An 18,318-nucleotide genomic window follows, 5' to 3' on the forward strand; every position below is an offset into this window, starting at 1 on the left:
TGTATATAATCTGTAGATTCTGCCAGTATTATTCTAGGTATGGAGAGAATATTTTCAGATTTACTGCATATACAAATGATACACTTAATCATATAGACATCACGTCAAACACAGCTTGTAGCTGAACCCAATCTGTCCACTCATCATTCTCCTTCTGCTCCATGCTGGCTGCAGTGAGCTGTTTTAAATCTTCTATTCTCCCTTTTTTATACATACAACCAGAAGAAAATGTTTTGATGAGAGCAGGCCATTCATCCCAGCATGGCTCATCAATTTCTATTCAACAAGTGATTCTAGAAATAATATAGAGTAAAGACTTAAAGGTCCCCAGGCCGCCCCTTTAAAACACCCTGGTAGGGAGCTGTTTCCATATGGTAACAATTCACTGAACAAAAAAGCTTTCTTACATTTTTATGAAATCTTCCTTTACCAGCTACTGATTGTAATGCATTGTTCTCAACAAAGCTGATTTTAATAAAACGGTAATGACTGAGGTGGACCACTTTTTTCATAATTTGAAATACATCTATCTGTAACAGTCATTAGTTAGGAAAACCATTGTAGGCAGAACTTAACAGTGATGATGCTATGATAACATTGCCTCCACATTCATTATATAACTCTCATAATTCAGTATCACATTGTTTAATATTTCTGACAAAACTGCCCAAAATAACTGTACTACATAAATAAGTCATACTTTCACAATCCAAATTCTTACACAAGTACTAAATAAAAGTGTCACATTAGTCAAGTATGAAATAAAAAAACAACAAAATGGGCGATATTAAAAAATTAAGTATGACACTCAGCTGTAAAAATATTTACTTACTTAATGAAGGAAATAAATGAATCAATCATTATTTTATAGAGATCCCAATGTGCTTTACATAAGCAGTACTCTAAGTATATTGGAGGAGTGTTTTGTTTATTTTTTGGCATCAATGAGGGATGGAACTGTGAAGAGCAACACTGTCACGCTGTCTACTGTATCATAGCAATTCCATTCCAAATACTCAAAATAAGTCACTAGCAAACTACATTTAGGAAGAAAGAGCAAAAACATTTTAGTCAGGTGTGTAGGCTTGAGAAATTCTGGTAATGGCCCAGAAATAAACACTGAAGTATACCCAAGACCAGTAGCTGCAGCCAGCGTGTCTAACAGTTAGACCTTCAGCTGCTTCTGAGAGAGAAGACAGAAGGACACGGCTAAAATTAAAGTTCTCCCTAACGTTCACTGGCACTGAGCATTTTCAAAGAGAGCTGGATGTTCTCACAACTGCAGAGCTCAATTTGGACAGCTATTTTACGAGACACTTTGCCACTAACACTTTCTACTTGAGTATTTCAAACTTGTAGTTTCTACTAGCTCTAGCACTGGCCTCCACTTTTAACAATCTGATTAACAAATCTCTAGGGCCATAGAAGATGACTGCTATCAGGAAGCACTTTATACAAATCAGTCCTTAAGAGTGAGTACTTATTCTAGGGCAATGAATGTTTTTATAGTGCCTTTACTACTATTTTCCAAAATGATTGCTTTACAAAATCACTTATATTTTGTAGTAACCTTAACGAGCACAACCATAAATTATGTTATCCTATAGATAGATAGATAGATAGATAGATAGATAGATAGATAGATAGATAGATAGATAGATAGATAGATAGATAGATAGATAGATAGATAGATAGATAGATAGATAGATAGATAGATACTTTATTTGTCCACAAGGGGAAATTAATACTTTACAGAAATATTATTACAATTAACACAAACAGGAACTTCTGTTTTGGCTTCTGATACGAGATCAATCAATTGTAAAACTATCTATCTTTCCATTTTTTTAACTCACTTATATAGGGCAGGGTCACAGGGCAGTTGGGGTCTATCTCAGCGATCATTGTTTACAAGGCAGGAACAATGCCTGGACAGGGTGTAGAAATCTTAAATAGTACTGCACTTCTATATTGAGCAATAGAGCAAGCTAGTTCAGGAAATTCTAAAGCCTCTATAATAAAATCAATCCTGCATCATCCAATTTATGGCCACTATAATTCACTTTTATTTTTATGTTGTGATTTTTATCGTGAGCTGTATTAGGACATTCACTATTTTTGTAGCACAAGGTGAGTTGGTGATGCTAAATTAGCCTCTGTGAGTGTGTGTGTGTGTGTTTGTTCACCATGTTCAGAGCTCTTTCCTGCCTTGTGCCTGATACTTCCTGAGATTGACTCCTGCTGTCCCACAACCCTTCTTCCTGTTCCGCTCCAACTCTTGGTGGTCACTGGAAAACGAGAATGATGCCCATCTGTATTTGACCATAGATGGTTGAAAAATCATATGGTTCATTTAGCTGTGTTCCCCCAGCATTTAATGTTAATCTGGCCTTTTGTAAGGAAAACCCCACAAAAGACTTTAAACCTCTTTCTTTTTTTTGTTTTTTTCATTATTGATTTTATTTGAAGAAAATAATATTCCATACGATCAAGTCTAACTTATCAAACCAGAATTCAACCTCCAACCAAAATAAACCACTTTCTATGAGAACCCAAGGTTGTCCAACCTCAGCTCCTTTCTGAGTAGAAGATGTGTGAGGAGAGACAGCAGTTAACCAGTCTGATTTAGAGGCCTGTTCAAGAGAACTGGAGCTAATGGATTATGGTTTTGATGCTGGTCTTCTTTGCCTCAGTGAGGGTGCTGCAGCTGGTACAATGATCCTTCAACATATATGAAGAATGTTCCAGAGGCAGTACTGATGACATTTCTCAGGAGTTTGTAGATGACAATGGTATCTAATGAACAAATGATAAAAATGTATATATACAGACCATTACCTTGGTCTCCTTTTGGGGTTCACTGTTTTTGAAGACATGCTGCCATAATTTACATGACACAAGCTTCCTCCATGATGGTTGCATTTAAGGGGAAGTTGACAGCTGAGGTTTGGAAGATGGATAGATGGATCGATTGATTCCTTTCATTGTGTTTCATTCATTTCATGCCAGTCTGTTCTACAATGGCCACAAATTACAATTCTTCTACTGGCTACTTCCAGCATGATAATACACCAGGTCACAAAGCAAAAGTCATCTCAAACTGGTTGAGTACAGTGTGACATTTCCAGTCACCAAATCTGAATCAAACTTAACACCTTTGTTATGTGGTAGAACGGGAGATTTGCAGCATGAATGTGCACGTGACAAATCCACGGAAATATCTTATGCAGTCAGGTTGACATGGACCAGAATCTCAAAGGAATGTTTCTAACATCTCGTGGAATTTGTGGCACCAAGAACTGAGACTGTTTTGAGAGCAAAAGGAGACCCTACCCAGTATTAGTTCAGGGTGCCTAGTGAGTGGATATGGGGCCAGTTTAGGGTTGACTTTCAATCTTTGTGATGAAGGAGAAAAGACACAGAGAAGAAGCCACAACAACATGGAGAGAAAGTGTACAGTCTACTCAGAATGTTAAATCAATGGAGCTGTGTGGCAGAAGTAGTACTTACTGTGTCACCATGCCGACATTATTCACCAAATAATTCAAAAATTTATATTGTGACAATAATGGTCAGCCAAATGATAGACATAATAATTAGTCTATATTTTAAATATAGCGCATTTTAAAATGAGCTAGGTCACAGTGTGCTTTACAAAGCAAATAATAATTTATCTTATCACACAGGGCCGACCATAATCCAGTCAATATGTGTCCTATTTTTGCCTGCTTGCCTTTGTTATTCATACAAACCTTTGTATAAATTCCAACAAAATGTTCCCACTATGCCATAAAAAAGAGCTACTTGAGTTCATTTCAGTAAACTGGTGAACAGAAATAAAATGCTTTAATAACACAGCATTTTTTTTTCTTTTTTTCATTTTAGGGTAGGAAACCCGCCACCAGATGGGTCTGGCATCAATTTGCTGTGGCGGTCCTTGCAAATAGCTTGCTGTTTTAGATGGGAGTTACTGATTGCCAAGGGTGAAATGGTTAGGAGACAATACTTCCTTTCAGGGAAATATCTGTGCCTTACCCCAGCAGCACTGCTTTACACAAACACAGCATCGGGTTAATCCCCCAAAGTTCACATGTGATTTACGCCACTTGTGTGGATGTGTGGAATGTATTCCAAAAGGCCTGAAAAATTAGTTTTTACAGAAAATAGTAGCCCACCCAAAAACATTAAAAAAAAGAAATCTCAATATAGGTTTCCTGCTTGCAGAAAAGAGGAAAAACTTTCACACTGAGTAATTTGGCCCATTGTCTGTTATTAAGTTTCAGGCCTATTACACCAACTGCAGTCAGACTTTAAGTGATATAGCTCCTATCAAAAGCACTCTTAACTGTTATAATGAAAGAAGAAGAAGAAAATCAACCTTATTAACTACAGTGCCCTTTACAGTGAACACAAATTAATAAAAAGATCATTCAATCAAAATATATTATACTACGGAAAATCCAGTTTAGTAAAATGGGCACAATGGTACAATGCTAGAACAGGAATAGAGTTAAAGTAAAAAATAGGAAAAGGGAAACTGTATGTTAATGTGATATTAGGAGGAGGAAGAGGTTAGGAGCATGCACTGATATAGCGCATTGCCGCACCCACCACATGACACACCATTAGGATTGCAGAAATACCATTTCTACTAAAGACTCATCTTGCTGAAGGCAGTCACATAATATGTACGTCTGGAGACAGCCATGAGTGAATTGTGCTTAAAATTGGGTGTGGACAATTAGACAGCTCATTGACTGTCACATTTCTTAACCAATCCAATGTCTCATGAAGGTAAGGGGCGGTGATTTTGAACTGTAAAGAGCAATGGGCCTCTTGTTAACTTTAACCGGCAGAGAGTAAGTTTCTGATAACGATGAATCGTCTACAGTCAAAGTCTCCTAAAAAAACTCTTCTAGACATATAAATGTGTGTCGCGTGTGAGAGAACAAATTGCACATTTCAAAAAAAAAAAGCATAACCTGTTGCAAGGGAAAACCATTCTCTAGAATCAGATTATACATTGGCATTTGAAAACATCAATGGAAGAGTGGTAAAAGTGAATTATATGTTTTCACAGGTGCTGTGTGTGTGCTGTCTGTAGCTCAGCGTTATGACAATAGTGTAGGAGTTGATGTAAGCTTACAGCTATTTTCACGTAAATTTGAACAGCAAAATATGCATTTGAGGTAAATGGTGTGTCACACTCCGTGAAAAAGACTGCCATTAAGAGAGCTGATAACGAAGAGCTACAGTAGATGCATATTTGAGTACTTAAAACACCCAAATCGACAAATCTGCCTAACGACATCAGCAAAGCACGGATAACACTGCAGAGCACCCGCCTTCTGACTGCACATTTAAACGAGTAACTAAAGTAAGTTAACATTACTGGCATTCTGAAAATGCAAACTTGCAATGCCAGAATATAGCTGTGGCATTCTAACACATTGTGTATCCATAGACCACAATGCTTATCTAAATTTTATTTGCTGTTGTTACGTTGTAGTGATGCAATGGTTAAAAATGACAGAAAGATATCATAGCAGACAGAAATACTTCTCAAACGTGGAGCCAAGTAGCTGTAGTACTCTGTGTGTGGGGGCATCTTTCTCCTCTGTCACAGCACTCATTATGGTACAAATTTGTAAGCTTTATTTACCTTGTACTGCTAAGCTCCTGAATTAATAACAGCAATTTTAGCTTTTTTATTTTCACTCAACGTCAAGTCTTTTGTTTAGTACTTGTTTATTCCTATTTGACACCCCTGATGCTGTTTAAAACACAAGGACTGGAGAAATGGAATATGGGTGTTTTAGGTAGAAGTCCTGTGGCTATAGTCTTTGCAGCACAGGATTTCAATACTATTCACTACACACTTTTGAACGGGTTGTCCCCAGACATGTATTCTTGTTTGAGAATCACGTCTGCCCTGCAAGACTAATTAAAGTCAGAATCATTTGATAGAGCAGAAATAGCCCCCATGTTATTGGAAGTGTGAAAAATTTCTTCATGGTATATGTCATTCTTAACATTATTAATTAGTCTGTTTTATGGACTGAGGTTGAATAAAACTAAACCTGTAGTCTTTAGTATCTAAATATTTCTTTGTATACAATATTTTTGGTAAACTGTTTTCTTTCTCCATTAGCTGGATGTAATGCACCAGCGCAATGGTAAATCACACCATTAATTCAAAAACAATATGGGCCAAAACCTGGTGAAGACACAATCCTGGCATCCATAGATGCAAATGCTAAGGAACTACTGATTGATCTTGTTTCCTACAAGATTTTTTGAATATATATGGAGTCTGGTCATTAACAGTCAGCTGAAATTGTCTTTTTTCTGCTTCTTCTCACTCAGCATTCTAGCTTGTCTTTCTTTTTCCCACTTCATCATATTCTAATTACTCCTCATCCAAAGAAGAATTCAGTTTAGGTTTTATTCATTCCCAAAGGGATTAATTTAAGGTAACTTCTTTTTAAAAGATATTGTTGTGGATGCCAGGTGATCACTGCAGTGTTACGCCTGGGCACTGACGGACACCGGAAGGCTTGCTATGCAATGCCCAAAAGACGGACTATTTTACATCTGGGCACGGATGGACTCCAGATGTTTTGTCATTTTATATATAGAGAGAAAAAAAGAGAAGATTGCAGAGTGGTTACAAATAAATCCAATAAAACAATATAAGTTCCGTCATTACGTTTAGTTTATTGTGTAAATTGTTTTATATACCTTTAGCACCAGTGAGTAAAGTCTCTATGGGAACCACACACACTCTGCCTAAAAAAACAGATAGCCTGCAATATCACTAAACATTACTTGATCTTGTGCCGTAAAGTCACACAGTCCTATTAAGAACAGTGAGCCACCTGAACTGCCATGTATAGAGCAAGGAATCCATTCTGACACTCATCACTGGCACTACAGGCAGGCAGAGAGGTAGACAGTGTAATGGAATGGCTCTCTATTTAAATTTTATTATACTTAGGACATAACAATACTAGCTGAAACTGACTCTTGACTAAAACAGCCCCTCAGAACAAACATTGCTTATTGCTATTATTAATGACAAGACATGGCACTGTGTCGTCATTAACAAAATCAAGTGGGACTGCATTTTTAGCAGTATGTCATAATGAAGCAATAAATGATCCTGACAGATACTAAAATAAGGAATTTCTTTTGCAGCATGTTTTGATTGCAAAGATCATAGAATGTGACAAAATATCAAATAATACTGGTAAACACTCAGACTCCTAGGATTTGACATATCTTTAGAAAAAAATTGGTTACTAATATATTCTCTACAATGAGAAGCTCATTGAATCCAACAAAACTTCCTATAATATGCTGGATGGACACACAAATATACAGACACATGTCCAGTTTTGTTGGATTCTTTTAGTGAGTCAGTAGTTCGAATCAAGGTGGGCAGTTCCACCAAATGGCATATAGCAACTGGGCAGATACACATGCATACACATAGACAGTTGTCCTTTTATTAAGGTGGATATTTATAGATGTTTTTTAATGTCCCTGGTGTTACACCCGAGTGTTACTCGTGGTGTGAACACAGTACTAAAACTGCTAATCCTGAGTGTCACTTGGGCAATGATATAGACATGTCTCACGTTAAGACCTAAGGATTACTCGGGATGTGAAAGTGCCAACAGCATTAGTGCCGAGTGTTACTCAGGCAATGATATAGGCGTGTCTTACATAAGCATCAGGCCTGAGCATTACCCTGGTAGCGATGTAGATGCATCTTCTTCTAACCTTATAATTCTGTCTCTTAAGAAACATTTTTCAGCAGTCCAGGTGTTGCACGCTCTTGACAGTGATATGAGCAGTGATGTTAAGGAGCCTCTCATCAGCAGTGATGACGAGGTTAATCTGTCTTCAGACAGCGAAATTGAAATGGATAGTGAAACCAAAAGTGATTCTAATGATGAAAGTGACACTTGCGTTTGGGTTTCTGTTAACCCTGCTTCAAATAAACCAACACCACCTTGTTTTGATTATGCGAAAATGATCTTTGACAGCTAAGATCCACTTACTTACCTGAAGTTACAGTATTTCTTGATGATGATGTAATCGAAAGAATTGTTGTTGAGATGAATCGTTATGCACTACTGTATCGGGCAAATGACTGTACAGTACACCTAAGCAGTTTTCCCGTTCAAGGATATACTATAGAAAAGATATATTTTGACAGTATATATGTATTAGCATAATTATTATTCAATATTATTATTATTAATCTTCATTATTATTATTTGTAGCATTATTATACTTTTAACACTTCTGACTTTGTACTTTTAGTGTTTTGCATATTTTACAGTATAAAGATGAGATTTAATAAAAATGTAATTTTTTAAGCCAAAAAATTAAATGCTTTTCATGTTTTTTTGAGAAAAAATGTAAATCTAAGGATATTAATTTATGATCCTGGCATGGACTAGAATTCTGTCCAGGTTTAACATCTGCTATATGATTGCTAGTTCTTGGACAGGCTCTGACTCTTCAGCATCCTAAACTTGAAAAACAAAGATTGGACAACCAATGCTTGTGTGTCTTTTGGAGTATTCAACAACCTACAACGTTACTGAGTCAGAAGAAAAATATATGGCAACTACTGGAAGCAATCTCGCTTACTTAAAATGGTTTGCCTTATTTATTGTCTATTTTTGATTATCAACCATGTCATTCTGAGTCTTCTCCTCAATCGACACAAGCCTGTAATGAAAGCTGGGGTTCAGATTACTGCTAATCTCCTACTAAGACTTAGTCTATTTGCCAGCCCGTATTTCAGTTGTCTGGTGGAATGAAGCTCAAGTTATTAAGCTTTACAAAAATGTCTGAGTGTTATTCCCATAGTCGGAGAATTTCTTCCAGTTTCTTTTCCTGTCCAAAATCTTTATGGCACTGTAAAAAATGCACAGCAACGGTAGTTAAAGTTGTACTTTAAAGTAAGATACTATTGACTTTAACCTGAACAGAGGTCTAACTGTAATACAACCAGATGCAGTAAATCATCCTTCGTCAAACAGGGTGACATAGTCGCATGACAGAAATACAGGTGACTTAAGTTCTCATCAGCACATTCTGTTCCTATTTCAGCTAAGGCCAAAAACACGTAAGTCTGGTGGGAGTAAAATGCAGGCGAATGAAAAAAAGCTTCCTTTCTATTTTTAGAGCACCAAACAAAAATGAAACAAACCTCAAGGCACAAGACTGCACATTAACTCATTATTTTGTTTTGGATGCTTAATAAGTTCACAGCTAATAGGATATTTTCTGCATGTTTCATAGTAAACGTCAGAGAATTGGAGTCCCATTTTTACAGACAAAAAAGGAGTTAAGCAGCACAGAATTTATGAAAAAAAATTGTTACACAAGGAAACAGAGGTTGAGGTGGTATTAAAAACAGATTGCAGATTCCACAATAAGGCAATGTACCGTATACTAAGGCTAGAGTGCAAAATAGGTGCTTCAGTAACATTTTTGTCATTTGTACCACGAGATAAGCATGAACATCATCAGACTAGATGCTCAGACAACACAATGTGACACATGATCGCCATACAGGCATGCCTGTGGAACAATGGCGTCCATCAGAAGATTCTGGTTTGCTCAAACAAAAAACATAACTCCCTACATTACCATCACATCTTCTATAGTCAACACTTTCCATCATCTCTAGAAATGTACTACATATCTCCTGGTAATGCCTCAGACAATAAACAAATGACTTGGATGAATGGGTCTCCAGTAGCCATAAGAATATCTGTTACTGCATCTTCACTTGTGACAAGCTTAAGCAGATTGGACTGCCATGAACTGTTATCTTTAAGGATCCAGTTCTACTAGTGTTGTGCAAAGAGACAGCACATACACAATGTAATCTGGGAAACATTCTCAAAATGCAAGCTTCAAAAAGATCAGAAAACAGGTTAAGGCTATGATAACTGGTTACCTCTTCTGCTAGTTAGAGGCACCCCAAGTGTTCAGTGATGTTTCAAGGAGATCCTGTCACCATTTATAACATGAATGCCAAAAATGTCATCAGCATTCTTTCTGTGATACAACATGTGTGGGACATTTTAAAATGCTACCTACAGCCTACACTGCACCCCCTTTAGATGCTTGGATGGATGTGCCACTAGGCTTCAATCAATACCTATATGCTGAACCTATCATTCCCACCAGAGGACAAAACAGTCTCAGCTAGAATCTCGGCTTGTCTTATTGACTTACTTGTCTTAACTTGGGTGGAGGAATACCATTTTCAGCTCAACATGGCAAAGATGGAGCCACATCTCTATAGAGACTTGCTCATTATCACTAGCACCTACCAAGTCAGTACACAAATTATGATCAAAGGCTACTTATCATTCATTGACCTCATTGCAGTCAATATTCAATATTCAAAATTCAAGCAGAATCACTCAATATCTGCAAAATCAAGGTGTAATTGAATGAGTCTACAGCACAACTTCTGGTCCAGGCATTGGTCTTATCCCATCTGGATTACAGGAACTCTTTACTTTCAGGTGTACATGCATGTGCCACTAAGCCACTGCAGATGATTCAGAATACGGTGGCACATCTTGAGTTCAACCGGCCAAGACCAGGCACATTTCACTGTTCTTTTCAGTTAACTTCCCTGGATCCTTGTAGCAGCACACTGTAAGTTCAAACTCTGGCTTGTTGTCTACAGTGTAGTCAGTGGGTCAGAACTCAAAGGTCCAAAGCTCCTTCTCATCCACTCAGGTCTGCTAATGAACAACAGTTGATGATACCACATCTACATGGCATCAAGTCTCAATCCGGACTCTTTCCATATGTAGTTTCTAGCTCATGGAATGAACTGCCCACCTCCATTCAAACTATTGACTCGCTCAGTGTGTTAAAGCAGTGTTTGAAGACTTCATTGTTCTGTGAATATTTGTCTAATGGATAATGGGTTGGAGAGGTTTTTGTAACAAAGAAAAGAGTAACTAGTTTTGTGTTCTGTGTTGTTCAAAGCTCTTCATTTGTGGTGATCAATTTTCATAATCTTTTTCTGTAACACTTGTTTTAAAGGCTGCTGTTTACTTGATTATGTAAGTCACCTTAGATAAACATAAATAAAAGTATATGAGGCCACATGATGACACATAGCTGCTGGAATCAGCAAACATGAAGATTTTACCTAATGACTTCTATATGTAACCCCATTATAAAAAGTTCATTTGTTTTGGTTTTGGGATTATTTCTTATGTGTCACCTATTACTAAGGGTGTTTTGAATATAAATAGGATTGTTGCTTTTGGCTGTAGCCATTTTTGGTTACAAGATTTACAAAAAGAATAAGATTGATGTGCCTTTAGGAGGGTGCATTCAATATGTTTCTAAATCTTCACGAGAAGGCCGAATGTCAGAAAAAAATGGAGGAAAAATGGAGGCTCCTCTCTTGTCCCTTAGTAATCCAATTTTCTTATAAAATGCTTATTAAATGCAGTCTAGAAAAAAGGATCACTTAAGCCACTAGCATGAGACGCCTTCCCTTTAATGTGCTGGAGATTGCCATCATGACATCATGGGTTTACAAGATGAGTTTAAGAATGGAAGTACCTCTCTGTGCATGTTGCTGGTGGATTAGGGTACAATATGTGAAAATGATCAGCTGGTCCATACTTAGCATGACGTAATAACTAATAAAAAAAAAACAGCTAAAACATAAATATTGTGGAAACTTTGTCATATTGTTGAAGGTTGTCTGACTGCAGCGCATAGCTACTCTAAGAATTTTCCATTCATCTCTTACCAAATTGGGCTTCATTACCAGTTCTTGGCTTAGGAATGCTGTGACTCTTTTTCTGGGGACACTTTCAGAGCGTGGAGAATCTTGATTGATTTCTGAGACCACCAAGAACGACGCCCTCAGGCCATTCATAGTTGGTTTAATTCATAACTGCTGAACTGTATCAAAAAGACCAGGGTCATTTAACTTTTACATGGCCGTCTGCCTTTTACCACAAAGTGCAGTTCCAGCATTTCCCTTCTTAAAGTTACAAGTTTTATTAACTGGCATAAAAAAATAGTCACCCATGGCACTGCACTTATCCTGGTGCTTTGGAATAGTTCTGTCCTGGGATCCTGGTTATATACTGGGAAGTCAGACTCCCTTGTACTGGTTTCTTGTTGGCTTTCTTTCTTACTGGTGAGGGACTCTCTTGTCAAGCCTGTCTTCTGCTTTGTACCCATTAAACCTTTGCCAGCCTTCCGGCCTATCATGAGCCTCTTACATTGAAAAGCACAGGGAAATACCTGTCGTGGTCTGGGTCACTCCACAGCCAGCAGTTGAACCCAGACTTGATACTGGTAGTATCTAGACTAGATTCTCAGTACCACTGGGCTTAATCCAACTGTCTGCAGAATAAATAAAAGTTTTAAATGCTCAATCTCATCGTATATATATATATATATATATATATATATATATATATATATATATATATGAAGCTGTATGGACCAAGTAAGGGTAATTCATGCCAGGCCAGGGGGTGGCGGGGTGCACTAAACCTTCTTTTGTTCTCTCTACAGACCAAACACGGGATAACCTGTCTGACTCATCCCTAAAGACGTCATGTCCGGTTCCGGCACCTAGAAGAATGTCACTTCGGTTATGACATCAGAAGGAGGTCAGTTCCAGTTCCCATACATCACTTCTGGCTTTGGCATTTAAAGCCACCATCTTAACAGCTATTCATCAGTTTTTGTTTGGACTCCATCAAAGACACTACTGTCTCACTCTCAAAACCCATTACAGCCAGGGATAATATACAGGTTGCTGCCCTAAACCTTTTTAAGTGTGTTGAGTCTGATCATTTCACAATATATATATATATCAGTATCATTTTGGGGGTACGATTAGCTTCGCAGTCCACTATATATATATATCTATATATATATATAGATATATATATATATCTATATATATATATATATATCTATATATATATATATATATATATATATATATATATTTATATATATATATATGGTTGAAATAGTTTACTGTCAAATAAATGCAAAGAGTACGCGACACGTGTTTCACCCTCATTCTGGGCTCATCAGGCGTACAAACTCCACTGCACTCCCTCTCGGGAATTGAACCTCGGACGTCAGCGCCAGAGGCAATGCCCCTAACGTTGCGCCACGGCGTGTGGTTTGTACAATCAGATTGTGACACAGACTTCGAATGCCATGAATATATATTATTTGACAGTAAACTATTTCAACCATTCTATGATCTGCTCCTCACAAACTGAGGGCACCATGGCGGTTGTTAGCAGATTGCTGGCCAACCACAAGCGTTACCTGGTAGGTAACCACCCATACAATCAGATTGTGAAACTGACTACGAATGCCGTGAATATATATATATATATATATATATATATATATATATATATATATATATATATATATATATATATATATATGATTATGGTAAAGAGACAAGTTTGACTTGAAAAATCCTGAGCTTATACTTTAACCATAAGGCAGCATGTATTCCTTTTACAACTTATGTTCTCTTCAACTGGCAGATGAGCTGATGTTTTTCTTTATTTCTGACTCTTAAGTCTCACATTACGCCATTTTTGAGCAGAGCGATGGAGGCATACTTTAGGGATTAGAATATTCCACAATCAGATCAAACAGGCTTTGTCAGTTTTCTTTTTTCCATAATCTATACAATTCAAACACAGCACCATATTAGTCGTTTACTAGGAATTGGAAGGCCATCTGTAGAGCAGCAAGGGGTGCCGCACTTTCAGTGGGATATTGGAAGTCAGCAAACATGGGGAAAAGTCCATTGATGTAGACATGACATGTCCTCAATAGACAGATGGAAGGAAGCAAAGAGAACACCATGTCTTTAACAACAAGTGGGAAGAATTAGGGGTGTCAGTAGGAGGTACAGGAAGTTGGCATGTCATACTCTATACTTCATTGAAAAAGAATAATTCCGCAAAAAAGCAAATGGCAAACTTGAAGAGTTGACATTGAAGAGTTAGATTTTCGTAATTAAAAAAACATTAAGCAATTAGAAGGAAAGTGCAAGTACCAAGGGCCATATGTGCAACTTTGTGCATGGATGAAAACAAAATACATTGGACGATCTTGGGTTGAATAAACCATCTCTTTAAGAAAGTGCTGGCCCTCTGCCCATTGTATAAACCCCATAGCAATTTACAACATCAGCTTGATGTAAAATGAAAAAAATAAGTACGCTTCTCATTCAGTGGCTACACATTGAAGCTGCCTGGGATTTTAATTATTTTCCAATTGCTGAGAATGAATTTTGGCTTGGAAAGTACAACTCTGGTTGGTCAACACACAGTTTATATTTGAAAGAGCTAAGTGAGCCTGAGAAACACTCAGAAGTGGGGTTTCATGAAAACTCTATAAAAAATAAACGTATATAAAAAACATCCAGTGCATCTATATAAAACATAATGTCAGGGAGACAGTTGCTACAAAAAATATCACAGAAAAACAAATTCCTATGTTTTACTTAATGCTAACCCTTTCATTTCATACTGAAAATTAAACAAACTCTTTTTTTTATTTATACTTTTTACTTCCTGGCTTACTGCAGAGTTTACTGAAGTCCACGTTCCCAGAGGGTGGCTGCCACCCAGCTAGCATTTAGCATGTGCATCTGATTATCTGGAGGGGCTTCCTTTCCGAAAGGCCCGTTGGAGCATTCAGCCCTCTCACACCGGTGACTACTGGCTAATTGAGTGATTTATTGATTGTTTGATTGGATGGGCAAAAACGTGTTTCATTCATTTATGATTGACCGACTCTTACTATGATGCTGTAGATTATTTAAGTAGGTGACTGATTGTCGGGCTGTTGGTACTGACTGGTTGCTCTGTTAACACACTAACTGAAGACTGACTGGTTTACTGAATGGTAAATAATAACTGACTTACTGCTTCAATTATTCATTGGTTGATTAGATGATAAAGACCTGATTTGTGGGCACCCAAATCTAATATGCACAACATTCTCAAGAATTTTAACCCTTCAAATAGATAGTGATCAGGAAGAAAACCGAACCTAGGTGTCTGGAACTGTGAAGTTCTGTAGCAGCACTGTCCACTGTGTAACATTATTAATGTCACCAATTATTATTATAATGTGTTTAATACTATTTAATTGATGAATTGTGTAATAGTATTTCAGTGACGGGTAAAGTGTGGCTTGGCTCCAGGGATTCAGTTTACTGAATAATAACAGCTGCACAATTATGATTATAAAAATATTAGGTGTGCTAGTGTGGTGTCGTTAACAACAACTTCAATATTATTACTACCATCATAATAGCATTCTTATCAAATTACTAGCTGAAGTACCCAAAGTCGCCAGTGTATACAGTATTTGTATGATGGTCTAAGGTAAGGAAGCAAATATTTACCTCTTTCTTTAAATGATGACCTCTTTGTTATTTCTGGTAGAGATACAAGTGTCCCATCTGTCATCCATGCTAGCTCTCTGATAACTATCAAGTTCTCTGCTCTCATGAGTTGAGAATTTATTATTTTTGTTTGTGGTCAAATTCCTTAATTGTGGTAACTCTCTTCTGGTTTGGAACAATGAATGCTATTTCCTTGTATTTGCTGGTTTACTGTAGTATCACAAATAGATGTTTAATCACAAATGAATAAGGTTAATGGCTTGTTAATGGTATTGTGATGTTCACTTTATTGAACCCCTGTTCATAATGAAATTATTGAAACTCCATAAAGTCTGTATGTCAAATTGGATTAAATGTAACATACATGCAAAACTCAATGATTATTGTGGTGTTGTCCTCCCATTATGACTGCTCAATTAAAGTTTTTAAGCTCCATGAAGTCTATGTTTTAATTTGCATGAACTTTTGTCACAGTACTGGTGTCTTCTCTCAGAGATTTGTGCATGACCCCATAAAAGTGCATGTGAAAGTCAATGTTTGCGTGGGTGAGCCCTAAACCTCACTGGTACTCCATCCAGGACTGGTCTCTGCTTTGTGCCACAATTCTAGCCATCCACACCAGTGAATTGCATCACACAAATATGAAAATATTAGTTTATGGTATCATTTTATTTTCCAGAGTTCCATCATTCCAATACGAGGTTGCAAAGATTTAGAGTCTATTACGACAACATTAGGTGGAGGACTGAGCCCGTCCTGATAGGATGCCTATCTATCCCAGGTCAAGCTCAAGAACACATTCGCATTCACTCTTAATCAGTCAAATTAGAGTCACCCATCGGCCCATTTGCTGCTGACTGGCATCCATGCTTTTGCCTCTAGGAGTTGGATGGATAGATTTAAGGTCATTAACATTTGGAAAGAACAGGCCAAAAATGTTGTATTCACAAATGGAACATGATGATAGATGTTAGTTACATCCAAAGTTCCTACTGGTTGAAGTCACCAACATTAGTAACCACCAAATTTTACACTTCTGGAACTGCAAACACAGTGGCTTCTAGTTATGAATCTTAATTTTGCAATCAAGTGGACAAATGTTACAAAAGGTAAGTTCAAATGGGAAACGATCAGCTGCTTCCTGTATTCATAATCCTAAATTTGTTTAGTATCTGTGTAGAGTATACACATTCTTGCCATGTCTCTATGAGTTATCCTATGGGTACTCCATTTTTACTCCCCCATCCATAAAAGCATACTGGTTATATTAATTGGTTACTTTAAACTAACCTGACTGTAAGGATGTGCATGCACTAGCTGTGGAAGGACTAGTATCTCATCCAACATTGTTTCCTGCCCTGCTGATAGGGATCTGGCCTACCAGACTCTGAACTGGATTAAGTGTGTTTGAGAAGTACACGTTATGTTAAATGAGAAAACCTGAACGTCCCATATGGCTGATAGGAAGAGGGTGCAGGGCATTATAGCTTGTCCCCTGCCTGGACAGTGTGCATGCCTCTCTAGACTTTCCATTGATCAGGTAGCAGATGGCTACGTCTCTCCTTCAGTCAGCTAGCCTTTCATGAAAACTTGTTGACACTCACAACAGAAAGCCTTTGATTTCTTTTGTTTTGTGTTTTCCTAAAAAGTCCAGACTGAGGACTGATTATTTACTTACTTACTTAGTCTCCAAATGATTAGTTTAACTACTGGTTGCTCTGATGATGACCTGGTTTACCTACTGATTGCTTATTTACCTATTAATTGATTATTTTATTGATTAGTTGTAAGGTAACTTTGAGTGATTAGCTGACTGACTACTTCATTTCTTGATTTGCAGATCATCTGATTAGCTAATTGATGACTGGCTTATTTATTGATTTTCTTTGTGACTGACCATGTCACTCTATGATTTCCATGGACACTTGGACTCAGACAAGTCACCAGAAAGATCTCAGACACACAGGCATTTGACACTTTGTTTAAACTTGCACTTGAGTATATTTTGATAGAATATTCCACATTCATGAATATCACAACAGTAGCTCTAAAAAGGGGTCACGGGGGAAAATTCCATGAAACAGTAGTATACTGTAATATAAATGCATATAACACTATGAGACTACAAGAAGTCATGCATCAGAAGACAGCATCCTACATACCCCGTGATGGTGGTGTCCACTTCATGGATCAACGGCATGTGCAGATGGAGGTTGTTATCTGGTAGAGTGTCATCATGCTCGGGGTTTGCACTGAAAGACACATTTATATACAATTTATAAGTAGAAATCTATCCAAATTACACAGCTCCTTAAAAAGAGAAAAAAGACTCCATTAGAAACAGTAATTGCAGCTGTTTAAGACTGAAATAAGCAAATAAGAGTGGGAATGTTACCAAGCCACACAACTAAAGTGAAGCTTTAAAATGTTGTTTGAGCAATAAAAAATCGGGATGGAACAAAAGCCTGCAGCCACTACCACCCTCTAGGACCAACTTTGTAGACCTCTGGCTAAGTCTTCAACAAAAGGAAATATAAAGAGGTTTCAAGGGGAGGGACAGAATGGCTGAAGGTCAGATTTTCAGTTCAACATCCTGAATTTGACTTGCACATGGTTTGTACACAGAGGACATGAGCAGATTTCTGAACATTACAGTTGGGACTTTGTGAACCTCAGTGAAGTGGTACCTGTTTTATGCCTGAGACTGCCCCCTGAACAGTATGAACATGAAGAAATAGTATATAACTTAATTTGCTTCCCTATCTTAACTCAGATTTGGAATATGTTAGAAACACAGGCAAAGCTGAGGAAAATGAAACTTCAGCTCTTGAAGA

The 18,318-nt window shown here is 37.4% G+C and overlaps 1 protein-coding gene across 2 annotated transcripts in view; it reads right to left on the reverse strand.

Annotated features, from left to right (window-relative positions):
• Nucleotides 1–18,318, reverse strand: part of itga9 (integrin, alpha 9) — a 340,968-nt gene that overhangs the window by 54,463 nt on the left and 268,187 nt on the right. For both annotated transcript variants that reach the window (XR_003718143.2, XM_028817449.2), the window contains exon 21: nt 17,647–17,736. Coding sequence is in view for 1 of the 2 variants with exons in the window: in XM_028817449.2 (XP_028673282.1) it covers nt 17,647–17,736 (90 nt within the window). In the remaining variant the exon portion in view is untranslated. The remainder of the gene's footprint in view (nt 1–17,646; nt 17,737–18,318) is intronic.

Source organism: Erpetoichthys calabaricus, chromosome 13 (assembly GCF_900747795.2).
Source record: "Erpetoichthys calabaricus chromosome 13, fErpCal1.3, whole genome shotgun sequence".
Lineage (NCBI taxonomy): Eukaryota > Metazoa > Chordata > Cladistia > Polypteriformes > Polypteridae > Erpetoichthys > Erpetoichthys calabaricus.